Source organism: Phyllostomus hastatus, unplaced genomic scaffold (genome assembly GCF_019186645.2).
Source record: "Phyllostomus hastatus isolate PE091 unplaced genomic scaffold, TTU_PhHast_1.1 phas_scaffold_1674, whole genome shotgun sequence".
Classification (NCBI taxonomy): domain Eukaryota; kingdom Metazoa; phylum Chordata; class Mammalia; order Chiroptera; family Phyllostomidae; genus Phyllostomus; species Phyllostomus hastatus.
Window position 1 is genome coordinate 25981977 of NW_025334011.1, and position 13523 is coordinate 25995499.

General features: G+C 42.4%; 1 protein-coding gene across 9 annotated transcripts in view; it reads right to left on the bottom strand.

Annotated features, from left to right (window-relative positions):
- PRKCQ (protein kinase C theta) overlaps positions 1–13523 on the bottom strand; it is a 123319-nt gene that overhangs the window by 37968 nt on the left and 71828 nt on the right. For 8 of the 9 annotated variants that reach the window (XM_045858104.1, XM_045858098.1, XM_045858100.1 and 5 more), the window contains 4 exons: positions 9090–9219; positions 5673–5782; positions 4893–5010; positions 2973–3133 (listed from right to left, as the gene is read on the bottom strand). In XM_045858104.1, coding sequence (XP_045714060.1) covers positions 2973–3133; positions 4893–5010; positions 5673–5782; positions 9090–9219 — 519 coding nt within the window. The remainder of the gene's footprint in view (positions 1–2972; positions 3134–4892; positions 5011–5672; positions 5783–9089; positions 9220–13523) is intronic. The other variant, XM_045858105.1, reaches the window with a different exon arrangement.

Genomic DNA, 13523 nt, shown 5'->3' on the forward strand with positions numbered 1-13523 from the left:
GTTGGTTGGAGGGTCATCCTATATATCAAAAGATTGTGGGTTTGATCCCTTCTCAGGGCATGTATGGGAGGCAACTAATCAATATTTCTTTTTCATTGGTCTTTTTCCCTCTCTCTCTCCCCCCTTCCTGTCTCTCTAAAATCAATAAACATATCCTCAGGTAAGGATTAAAAAAAGGCGGTGGTGGAGCGGGGGAGAACACACACTGTCTTATCTAATGGCACAGACACTAATCACAGTTTCAAGACCTACTATGTATTAGGCATTCTGCTTTGTACTTTCCATGTGCTATGTCATTTTATTATCTTTTAATTCTTAGCTGAGAACACTCTTCAAGAAAAATAGGAATAAAAAAGTAGGATCAAAGAGAAACTTAAGTTTCTCAAATTCAAAATGGAGCTACTCAGTGTAAAATCTAACTCCAAAGTTTACTTTTTTCTCTTGATTTTGTGAATCTCACATGAAAGGACACCAGATGGCACCTAACAGAGAATTTCTACAACTTTCGTCTTTGCAAATGATGCAGCAACAGATGATAGACAGTTGCGAGGACATGGCATTTGGAAACAGAAAACTCCAGCTCGGGTCTCATTTTACAGACATTTCCTAGCTGCGGGAATGTGGGCAAACCAGTTAACCTCTCTGGACTTCAGTTTCCTAACATGTAAAAGAGAGAACTGCCACCACATTCTCTCACTTACAGGGCCACTGTGAAAATCCAATGGGATGCCACAGGAGAAAGTGATTTGGGAATTACAAAATGCTCTCTAAATGACAGTTACTAAGAATGACAGTTACTTGTCATTCATTTCATTTATGGACTTTCAGGGATTCTTGAAGTCAATGATGCTAAACCAGTAGTGAAAGTGCATGTCTATGTATAAAATAATACAGCGCAGACCCATAGCTATGAGGTAGCTGGCTTGATAGAGGGTAAAGAGCTTAGATGCAAATTCAGGCAAATGGATAAGGTGTATAGTGTCAGAAAACATGCCATTTGTTCTCTTGGCCTAGAAGTAGATACAGAACAAGAATATAGAGGCTACCATTTTGGTGAGGAGCCACACTCCCTATGGAGAGCAAAAAAGGAAGAGGAACAGTTTGGGAGTATTCTGTTTTGTGAGCAAAGGAAGTGGTTCTCCTGTGGCTTTGGTGCCTCGTCCTCCTTTCCATGGGCCCCACAGTGCCGTCCTCTCGGAATGTAGGGACCCAGGGTGCTGATGGCCAGGCACATAGCAGAGGACACGCAAAGCTCTCACTTGTCCCAGGTATTTACTAAGGCTTATAGGTTTAACTTAATGTCTTTCTTATTAACCATGTTCCAGTGAAGCAATACACACAGGAATAAAGAAAGGTAAACATTTCATTAACAATTAAAATGACTCTTTTGGTAACTGCTTCTTGCAATAAAACATCCAAAAACCAGCCATCAAGTAAGGAGCTGAAAAGGTAATTTCCATCTTTATAATGTGCTTTCAATTTTTGGTAACAGGTTATGATTGCACATTAATTGATGCTAAATTACAGTGAAGCCTGGCTATAAAATTCCCTATTACACTCAGATTAATGCCAAATGGGCCTGCTGTGGTTCATATTATTGTGGAAATGGACTAAATGAATTAATGGATTTCAGCTACAGTTTGCAGGGCAGAATAAATGTTGTCAAAGGTGAAGCGCTGCTGTTCAGTCCAAACCCCAATTATAGCACGATGGCACTCAGCTGTGACAATAATCAGTTGCCTTTTAGTTTGTTTATTATTAAATAAACTGGGTAAGCTTTCTAGCCAAAGTCTGGTGAGCAGGTGCTGAACATAATGCTAGCTTTGGACATGCATATTCATGGATAGTAGTCTCTGGTTAAAATTTCCATAGGTGTCACATTCAAGAATATAAAACAACTGAGAGCCATTCATACATTAGATATGCTTAATATTGGAAATAACCTAAAATCCTATATTCTGTTTTATTCCTCTTCACAATCACTGGTTTGCAAATATTCTCCCATCACTGATAACTGATTGTAACTTCTTAAATTATGCCTTCTTCATCTCCTCACCAGCTGTGACTGGCAGAGACAGCCCACAGCCGGAGTGTGCAGCAGGAAGAATTTAGAGGAGGGACTTTCTCCATGAAGCTTTTCCCAGGCCTCTCAAGCTATAGCCGTGTTATGGGCTGAATTGTGTCCCTTCTGAAAACTCATTTGTTGATGTCCTAACCCCCATGACCTCAGAATGTCATTGTGTTTCGAGACAGGGTCTTTGCAGAGATGATTAATTTAAAAGGAGGTTGCTGAATTGGGCCCTAATCCAGTATGATTGGTGTCCTTATAACAAGAGGGGATTAGACAGGAATGACCACAGAGGACACAAGGAGAAGAGGCACTGAGAGGCCAAGGAGAGGAGCCTGAGGAGAAACCACTCTGCAGACCCCTTGATCTGGGATTTCAGCCTCCAGAACTGTGAGAAACTGTTGAAGCAGCCCAGTGTGTGGTATTTTGTTACATGGTCTGTGCCAACTAATATGAGGCTGGGGACATTTGCAAAAGAAAAAGAATCACATAAGAAGTCAAACAACACTCCAGGTTTGAAAAAGGGGGCAAAATAACAACAACAACAACAACAACAACAATAACAAAACACTAACCAAACAAAAACCTGGTGTGAAATAGGAACTGGCAGAAGCACTTCCTTATTTCTGAGGTGTCCAAAGATATCAAACTCATGAGCTCGAGGGATGGACACCTTCGAAAAAAAAATGGCTTGGGAACGATGATTCCCAGGAAGCAGAGGCTGCTATTCCTTAGAGCCCCTAGGTCTCTACCTATACAGACATCTGAACCCTGTCACAAAATGCTCAGGAACACACTCTGTGCACACACCCACAGTTCTGGTCCTAAGAGTTTAGTTTTGCTGACCAGGAGCTTTGCTCTTCCATTTTTGGAAGTTGGTGTAGGATTCTATATGGCATCATACCTTTCCAAAACTTCCTTTCCCCAACATTTTGTGCAAGATAAAATCCTCGATTTTTAGTTTCATGTGTAGAGATGGTCTTTCTACGTTCAGTTCAGGTTCTGGACGACGGCACATTTTCTCCATCTCATCCAAGGGAGACTCCCAGGAGATTCCCTGGGGCTCTGAAAATGGCAACCAGTGGTTAAAAAGAAACAGGTAACAACAGACAGTCATTCCAGCTACTTGGAGAACACACTTTCTTTCCCACTTCCCCGTTCCAGATCCATCTGCAGTAACGCAGACAGGGTTTCTGCTGTACACGAGGGGCCCCTCCTGCCTGTGAGCCTCTCATCCGAATGCAAATTGGGCCTCTTTATCCAACAGATTGGGGAAAGTTTTAAGTTGAGAAACAATCCAATCAGCAAAACCCCATATGCAACACAGACGAACACTTTTAGTACATGTCAAATCAAGGACAAGTAGGGATTTTTAAATTTCAGGAAAAATGGTTCTCTATAGCTTGTGTGGCTCACAGGCACAGTGGCATCAATTTCTAGGACTTACCAGGGGAGGGAAGAGAAAATGGATAGGAGACTGTTAAAGATCCAAACTGCATCACTTGCCAAAGTGTTCACGTCAACATGCTGCCTACTTTGGTCCTCTCTGAGTCACGGTCTGCTTCTCCGCCTGGACACCCTTCCCAAATCTAATCCAAACCCTTCTTGAAAAAATTTTAAGTTGATTTATTTCTCACCCCATGTCAGAGGAGGTATAGAAAAACATTTCTGGAGTTTTTCCTCCTCCCTTGTATATAATTTTAATTTTTTTATTATAAATATTTGACATATCACATTGCGTTAATTTAAGATGTACAGTGTATTGATTTGATACATATTGTGATATGATTGCCACTGTAGCAATGGTACCACTAACATGTCACATAATTATTATTTCTTTTTTTGGTGGCTGGAATAATATTTATTTTTCTGTCTTTAGGTTTATCTTTCATATTTTCCCTAAATCCAAGGAAAATAGAAAATAAGTATTTTATAATGTATGCTGAAACTATTCAGGTTTCAGAGTCAAGTGGCCATAGCCTCTCATGGCTTACCTTCAAACAGAAGGCTAGATAGACTTGCATCATGTCATAAGGGTTAAGGACTTTGGACACTGCTATTCTTGCCCTTTCTCCTCTTACACCACCCAGAACAATCTCAAAGGTGCAGAATATGACGATTCTGTGGTATTCCCACCACTGAGCTTTATGGTGGATTTATTTCTGTAAAGCCATTAAACAGTAACAGGAAGAAACATTCTAAAATTCTAAGGAAAACTTTACAGTTGTTTTTTCCAGATCTATCCCATTTTTTTCCCTACTTCCAAACCTTCTACCCTCTTAAAAAGGTTTCCTAATGGGGAGTGTTTGGGTTTTACTTCTAAGAAGTAGGAGCCTAAAAGTTGGTGGTAAGATCTGTAATCTTTTTTAATTGAAATTATTGAAGCAACAGGGGTTCACAAAACCAGATAGGATTCAAGTGTGCAACTCAACATCATTGTGCACTGCAATGTGCACCTATTGCCCCAAACAATGTCTCTTTCCATCCCCATTTCCCACCTTGGCCTTTGGCCATCTCCACCTACCCCCCATCCCACCTTCTATCTGGCTATCACCACACTGTTGTCTGTGTGTGTCTGTGTTTTATATACATCCCTTCAGCTTCTTTTATCCAGCCTCCCCTGCCCAGCAGATGTTAGTCTGTTCCATATATCCATGTCTCTGTTTCTATTTTGTTCCTCCGCTTATTTTAGGCCTGTAAACTTTAAATAGAAAAGAATCATCTATCAGACCAGGTAAATGGAGAAGTTATATACAGAAGACTCAGGTTAAGGTTAATCAAAATAAACTACTGACATTGATTCTATGGGGATCAGGATAGCTACCTCGTTTCCCTGATGCCAGTACATATGGCAGCCTTGCTTCACCTTTTATGGAGCATGGGGGACCGATTTCAACAGGACCTTCTCTGAAGATCTGTTCAGTATCTCTTAAGCAGCGAGCCTAGATTACAAACAAAGAGTCAGACCACCCACCACTGATGTGACAGCTTGGCCTGCAGTGTCCTTAGGGATGAAAAACATTTAAGATTACTAAATGTGTAAGATAACCAAAGCTCTTTCCCTCAGCACTCTTTGGATTCTACATTCTGTGAGAGTCTGCCTATTTGGATTTTATGTACCAGCAGAATCTATTCACTTTCCTCATATTTTTTCTGTGGGCTAACTTGTTTCTCTCATGTTATGCATAGCATTCTGTTGCAAATAAGAATGGAAGGTCAAGTCCTAAAGAGGGTTTGTTCTTGGATATGCAAATTAGGCATGCTAGTCAACCAAAAGGCACAAGCTGCCCTGGACTCAGTGCTCTGAGGGCATTCCAGGGATGAGTCTAACATATAAGGGTTCACCCCAGGCTTCTGTGGGTATAAAAAGCTAGCAATGAATCTTCAAAAATTTTAAGGAATTTGTTTCTGTCCCTGATCATTCTATGAATTTAAGACCTTATCAGGTCCATACAATACAAATGCATTAAATAAATATCTCAAAGGGGAAGGGCAAGTGCTCAGAAGGAGACTCCATGTCGTCCCACACACCTGCTGCAGATCAAAGAGCAAAGGGTCTGGAGTAATCCTTGTTGAACTGAAATTGCAGGAACTTGTCACCTACCTGTTGAGTGCTTTCAATCATTGCCAGTGCTTCAGCCATTAGCTTCTGGTTTATGCCACATAGGTTGGCCACCTTTGTCTGGCATCGGTGATGTACGTTCATGCCACATGCTGAAAGGAGGATAGTGACACCATGAGCCAGAGCAACAGAACCTACTGCCATGGACTTTGCACATGATCCTCTTTAGGTACGTGTATATTGAAGGAACGATTGGCAAGCCCATGCCTTCTTCTCAGCAGAAGGAGACAATGAATACAAATACATTAGGGCAGTGCTTTCATCCACCTTCCCTTCCTGAAACAGTCACAGACCAGGTGCTCCTCGCGTGATGCTGGGAAGTGATCCTCACTAAAGATGCAACCAGAGCTGTGTTGATAGGGGAGGAAATCTGCTGTCAGGGTGCCTTTAGACTGTGCCACTGCTGAGAGAGAAAGATTGACGATGGCTCTCCCTGGTGGTAATGTGCAATGCTAGAACTGAAGATTGCTCGTGCCCGAGCATCCTCTTCCCCACACAGGCTGCAAAAGGCTTCTCTGCCCTCTAGGCTGAAGCCCAGGGTTCCACCTCAGTCTGCAGAACTGAAAGTGAGATGGTGGGGGGTGGTCTGTGTGCTTATGACTTCAGATGGGAAGAAGGAAAGTGGTTGGAGACCACATTCCCAGCATGGGAGGGTTGGGCTAGCTGAGCTAAACCACCTACAGAGGTGTCTAGCTCTGACAGCCATGATCTTGCAGGAGTTTTCTGATTCATTAGTCCTGAAGATCTGCCCTCCACTTACTGTGACCGTGGGAGCCTCCTGGGTTGAGGGGTATGCACGCCTATGTGTCTGTGTGAAGACAACTATTGTATCATGTTGCTGATTTTAAAAAATTTAAATTGTGCCTGTAAAACATCACCAGTACAATAAAAGGAAGGTTCAAAAAGATTTCCAAATCCTAGCTAAAAGAACTCTGATCTCAACTCCTTCTTGATTCTACAAAGGTATATCAATAGGGGTTGTTAAAATGGAATTAGGCAGGAGAACCTAGCAAATCATGCAGTTTTAATCTTATTATTAGCCCATTTGTATGCAAAAAAACTTAGCACAGTGATTGGCATCAAATAGGTGTTCACTAATTACAACTTTCGTCTTCATTATATGTTATAATGAAATATGTATTGAAATATCTAGATGAAATTTTAGCAGCCTTCACCCTTAGTTTTAATTAGCCCACTCTTCCTCAGGTAGTTTATAACAAAACACAATAAAAGGGATTTTCTATGTAAATGAGTATACAGCTATCACTTGTCCCAGTATAAATGCATAGATGTAGTCATAAAAATCCACTTGCAGTGCAATGTTTAATAAAGATGCTGTTTGCAAAGGCTGCTGCCCTTCTGAGTTCTGCAACCTAGCACAGGGGGTTGGAGAGTTTTACTTTGTTCCTTAAAGTTGTAGCCAGATGGAAGCTTGTCCCTGACACAGGGTTGTGAAGAAAGGCCCCACTCCTACTATGACAATGTCATGCATCTTTGTTACTAACCTCTTAGGTGATGACTCGATCTCTGTGAGTGCAAACAGTTTCTTTTGGTGACTATTTTCATGGGAATTATAATGGAGAGAGAATGTAGGCACGAAAGAATGAAGGGAGGCCCTACGTAGGAAGGTGGCTTTTAAGAAAGCAAGATAAAGAGAGTATCCAGCGAAGACGAGGGAGAAACAGATGTAGGGAAGGGATTAGGAGGTGATGAAGGTGAGGGCATGAGGAGGAGTGACAGCAGGGACTTTGGGGTGTTGGCAGCTAGGACAGAGAATGACACACCTGAGGGGAGAAGAGGGAAGGGAGGAAGGGGGAGGGGAGAGGGGAGAGAGAAAAGAGGGAGGGGGCTACTTGAAGTGCAGGAGGTGGGGCAGTGGGGTCAGGAATGGAATGGAGGAGAAAGAACACTGGAAAAGGACAGAACAAAGCAGGCATGTGAGCCGTGAAATAATGCCAAGAACCCTCGTGGAAGTTCTAAGCTCAGAGCGTAATCAAACTGCTGGGACCTCCTTGGCCTGGGTGGGTGGGGCGTCCGGGCTCTCACAAGAGCAGGAGGCCATCAGATGGGGCTTTGAATATCCATGCCTGGTTTGTACAACTAAAATATCTGAAGTTACTTCTTGCCTGTGAACTTGTAAAGCTAATTCTGATCAATGCCAGGCCCTCCCATGCATCTCAGACAGGCGTGGAGAAGAAAGTATACAGCAGTACTTGTGGCCTACAGAGGACTGTTCAGGTGAATTCTGACTACATGTGGGTCTTGTCTTCAGTAATGATTAAAAACCTGTGCCCCACTGCCTCAGTTGAGAGGTCATTCCAGACTTCCCAGACATGTGAGCACCGTTGGGATGAGCAGGGGGGACGATGCCGATGGTGATCTTTCACCTAAAGTCAGCACTGCTGTCACTTAAAAGACGAGATGTGCATTAGCCAGTGACATAAAATAAAATAGGGCTGCCAAGAAAAGTGGCTTCTATATTTAATCATTCAAAATAGAAAGTGTCTGCTGCAGCAGGAACCCTCCTTTGTGAAGACATCTGGGCCCCGTCCCCACCTGCTCCCCCACTCAAAAGGCAGAAGTGCTTCATCATTGTTACTGGAATGTGTTCCTTCCTACCCTCTCAACTTGGTGTAATAGCATCTCAGTTTCTAAAGGTTATTATTGCCTTGGCAACTTGGCGTTTTACGGCAAGAAAGCCCATTTGGCATTTTCTCAGGGTCAGTCTGAAAAACTTGACCAGTGAAGGCTGCCGGCTCTGGCTCTGGCGGCCTTTGAGGAAACATCAGAATCAGATCTGGACTTGGCTTCTCCCTGGGGAGAAGCACACTTTGAGTTTGCAGCACACTTTGGTGATAGACTCTGTCCAGCTTAAGTCACAGAACAACTCTGTGTGGGACCTGCCATCAGCCAAGCAGATGCACCAGGCTTGCTCCTTGATGGGGCCACAGCAAGTTTCTCGCTCGCTGATACAAAGGAGGGGGCAGGGGCACAGCTGACGCTGGCAGAGTGGGGGGCCAGGCCCAGGGAGACAGCAGATCAGGTGGAAGGAAGTGGTCAGTCAGAGGAAAAATGCTGCCTTCGTTTCTCCCCAGGACCAGGCACAACATCAGAAGGCAACGGGGCCAGGAGCCTTGACATGTAACCTGAGTGACTGTACTTATCTGGGTTCAAGATTAGGGTGTTTGTGTGTGGTATGTGTGTGTGTGTAAGAAAGAACAGCAGTGGCTTATTGTTTCAGGCATTTGTCAGTCCCTATCCGGGGCTCCTCTAGGCTGCTGGGAGAGGGCAGCCCTCCACACCCTGCCGTGCCGCCCCCGCCCATGCTCTCTGTTAAAGCTGTGAATCTGCCCCCTGCAGGCATTCTGTCAGGGTCCACACTCACTTCCCGCTACTCACCGTCACACTTCAGCCCTTGCCTGGCCAGGCCCCACAGCAGGGTGCCACAGTGCTCACAGAAGGTGGGGCTTTTGTAATTGTAGACTTTAAATCTATGCGGCATGTCAATCTTGAACCTCTCCTTGTGGAACTGAAAGAAGAGACTGCATGATGTCCCCAGCTTTATATGTCTTAACAGATACTTGAGCACAATGACAGAATAACAACACTGGAACAGTATGCATTTTAAACCATGATTTTTACTAGTCAAACTTTATAGTCACGTCCAAGGAACTCAGGCAGCCATTAGCTCTTTCGGGGTAAGGGGCCAGAGCATGACTTGCACATATCAAGTAGCCCGCTGAGGTCTGAGGCATTCCCACCATGGGGCTAACATTTCAGGAAGAGGGGACGAGGATTATTTATTTAAATGGGAGTCAAGTAAACCTTGCACTTCCCTTCCTATTTTAATATAAATATTTTCTTTTTCAACCCAGAGCTAGCGCTTTAACCTTTGGAAGGTGTTACATAACAACTCCTCTAGAGGACACAAGGCCACAGGGAAAGCGTATTAGAGCCTAAACTGTGAAGCACTTCACGCCTGTTATACACGAACTGGGGAGGCCGGGCGTGGATGGAGGTCCTGCCAGGTGCTGTGGACACATATGACATGTGTACTCTCTTTTACACATGGAATATTTCATGTAATCATCAAAATACCCCATTTGAAATAGCTTCTATTAGTATTCTCATTTGATAGATGAGGTATTTAAACACAGAGAGGGCAAGACACTTGTCTACATCACACAGCCAGTGAGTTGCAATACCTGTAGCTTGGCTGTCAGAGTCAGAGCCTGTTCTCTTTCACTATTACTCTTCTCTCCCTCAAAATGAATGTATGATTTGGGGGATGGGGAGAGGAAAGACGAGAGAGAGATGCTGGTGGTAGATATTTGTATGGCAGATTTTCTTTTCTTTCTTTCTTTCTTTCTTTTTCCTTCCTTCCTTCCTTCCTTCCTTCCTTCCTTCCTTCCTTCCTTCCTTCCTTCCTTCCTTCCTTCCTTCCTTCCTTCCTTTCTTTACAATTTTCCAGAGTTTATTTTCTCTCCTTTAGTCAAACTTATCTCATGAGCAACAATAAAAAATCAGGCAGTTTGAATCCTGACAAGAACACTAGCATCCTTCTACAGTATAAAAAGTTTTATGTACTTAAGACTTACAATCTCTGCCTAAGTTTTTAATTAAACAATTCATTTGGGAACATACACAGTAATGAAGCCTTATTCATTAAAGTGATGTAGCTAATGTGCCCGCTGTGGCTGCTGGTCAGCATTGGGTCTTTCCCACGGCTATTTAGACATGCTTAAAAGTTGCCCAGCACTTACACTAGCCATTTTCAACCAAGAAAAAATAACCTTCAAAACTCATTTTGTATATTTGTTTCCATGTGACTATGAACAATTAATGTCCAAATCCAGGCTAGAAGGCTCCCACTTTAAATCGTAATCTGCCCAAATGGGTCAAGATACATCTAGGAAAGACCGAAGAGCTATACTTTCCAACATGATAGTCACTTAGCCCCAAGAGTCAAAATGAATTATGTGCAAGGTGGTGAGAAAGTGTGCTGTAAGTGTAAAATGCATACTCAATTTGAACACTTTGTATGAAAAAATATATCACATTAATTTTCTATAATGATTACATATTAAAATGATAATGGACCAATTGGGTTAAATGAAATATAATGCTAAGAGTAATCTTGCCTGTCACTTTTTACTTTATTTAATGCAGCTACTTGGAAATTTAAAATTATACTGTGGCCCTCAAATATACTGTGGTCCTATTTCAATTAGACATTAGCCTTTGGGGTTAACAGTCATGCTTACAATGTGTGATTCTCCACATAAGCTGAGGCATCAAGTAAAGGGAGCAGGAGGGTGGGTTGGGAGGTGGCAGTTGGATTTAAGCAAACAACAGCATTGGTCTGGGAGACTGAGATCTGAATTTTAGCCCCCATTTTGCTACTTACAGGTGGTTGAGCATAGACAAACTACTTTAACCTCTTTGAACCTTAGCAGAGTGACTTTAATAAAATATTATCCTTTTCTGGCTCTAAATTTTAAAAGAAATTCTACTCTGGAAAAATTCAGTAAATTTGCTTTCTTTGTACCCATTCCTTTGCTGCATAAAATCACATACCTGTGCAGGTTGACACCCTCAAATTCAAAGGGACTTCCAACTGTGCTTGGCAATCCTACTGCTTCTTCCTACTCCCTTCCTTTCCCATTTCTAAGGACAATCATTTTCAGATCCTTCCCCTGAAAGCAAGTCAGTGTCTTTTCTTCCTTCTTGCAATCCTCAGACTCCACTGAGGATGTAAGTTGTCTAAGAGAAACTCTCTTATCTATCCACGCCCAAATGTACAAACCTACTTAAATCTAGAGCCATCTCCTCCCTTCCTGATACAATTGATGACATGTTCATCTGTCCATCAGAGACCCATCTCCACATCCTTAGAACATGTGGATCTTTTCCCCTCTTTCCAAGACTGACTGCTCTGGTCATTCCTCTCTCCAGCTTCATCCACCCGTCATTGCTCCCTAGCTATGGGACTATTTCCACCCCTTGTGTCTTACCTCCTTCCAGCTACTTACTGTTTGACCTCAATGATCTCCTTCACAGTTAATCTTCATGATAATATTAATACATAGGTTGTTTCCATGTTATCATCTTCCAGTGCTGGCCAATGAAGGCACCACCTTTATAAATCCTCTGAAATTTCTCTGATCAAGGCCTCCAAAAATCTCCATGTGACCCTCATTGTTTTCAGCATCTCAGCTGCACTGAACTAAGCCCTGCCCTTTCACACACTCTTAGTATATGAAGAGCCCTGTGTAAATAAGTTCCTTCTCTTCTACCTAACATCTAATTTTAAATTCTTTTGGGATCAGTATTTTGACCCTGTACTCCTTTCTCCCTGTACTCACTAGGAAATCTCTCTGGCAGCTCTAAATTCTACCCCAATGATAGTTACTCTCAAATATATAGATTTAGTCCATTGGCCCTTTGCATTCCAAGCTCATATAAAATTGCCTATTTGATACTTCCGCTTGGATGTCCTTAGGCACCTCAGACTGGCCTTGTCCAAAACTGAAATATTAATCTCTCTCCAGATCTCTCTTTCCAGTCTTACTCACATCCTTAAGGTTCTGCTATCTACCCCACTGCTCAAGACAGAAACTCAGCCATCACTCAGCTCTCTTTCAATCTCCACATCTTGTCCACTGGAAAACAGTCACTTGGAACATTGAAATCACCTTAAAAAATCTGCTTACTTTGCTCCATCTCTACTATCACCACACTTCTGCCCTGGTGGGACTCTGTCCTCTGATTTTCACTTCCACATCTCAACCCACCATTTTCCCTACCAGCAGTCACAAAGTGGACTTTACATTGCAAGTCAAATAAAATCTAACCTCTTTTCCAGGATCTAAAGACCCACTCTTGTCTACGTCCTGCCAAGTTCCCCAGCTTCATGTTTCCATTCTTGCCCTTGCTGTCCCAGCCACATGCTCTCATTTCAGTTCCTAGAACATGTTGATTCTTTCCTCCCATGGAGCCTGTCAGTCTGTCTAGGGGCTCCTTCCTCCTGCTCTCCATGCAGCTGGCTCCTTTAACCCTTCAACTCTTAGCTTAAGTGCCCCCTCCCTCGGGAGAGTCCTTGACCTTCAGTCTAAGTGAGCCACTCTGTTTTTCTCCATCATCACACCTTGTTGGCTATTTTTATAGTATCTAATTAATATAAATGGAAACTATACATAGTCATTTGTTAATGTCTGTTTCTTCAGCTTTATGGTCAAGTTCATAAAGGCAGGGCCACATCTGTTTTGTACTCTGCTATGTACAGAGTACATACATGTATTATACACCCAATAAATAATACTTGTTGAATGAGAGAGGGAAGGGTGGGAGAAGGAAGGCTGCCTGACTTTCTAACTCAGCTTCCCTTCTGCATGAAGTAAAATCTAACTTGTCCTCAAATTATATACCTCAAAGTCCATTCTGAAAGAAATATTTACCCTTAATATAAGAATTATACATGTATCATCATCTTTTTATAACCTAGTAAATGATTATATCTGTATTTTATTATCATTGCCTCTACTCTTTAACTGACTATTCTTGCTATAGATACCACAGGAGTCATTCTCATATAATTGATCAAAACTATGCTTTCTGGCCACTTTCTATTATGTTTCTCTGGAATAGGCACAGCCACTAAAATTCTTATTGTGCTTTTTAAAATTCACACCCTAGTCATGGATCTCAGTAACAATTATTGAGGAGGAAAGGGGTTTAGGGAGATCACCAATAAGCTTAAAGATTCAAGTTCAGGCATTATTAAAAAGAATTAGTGGGCTGTAAAATCTAATGTTAGGATACAATCATCATATT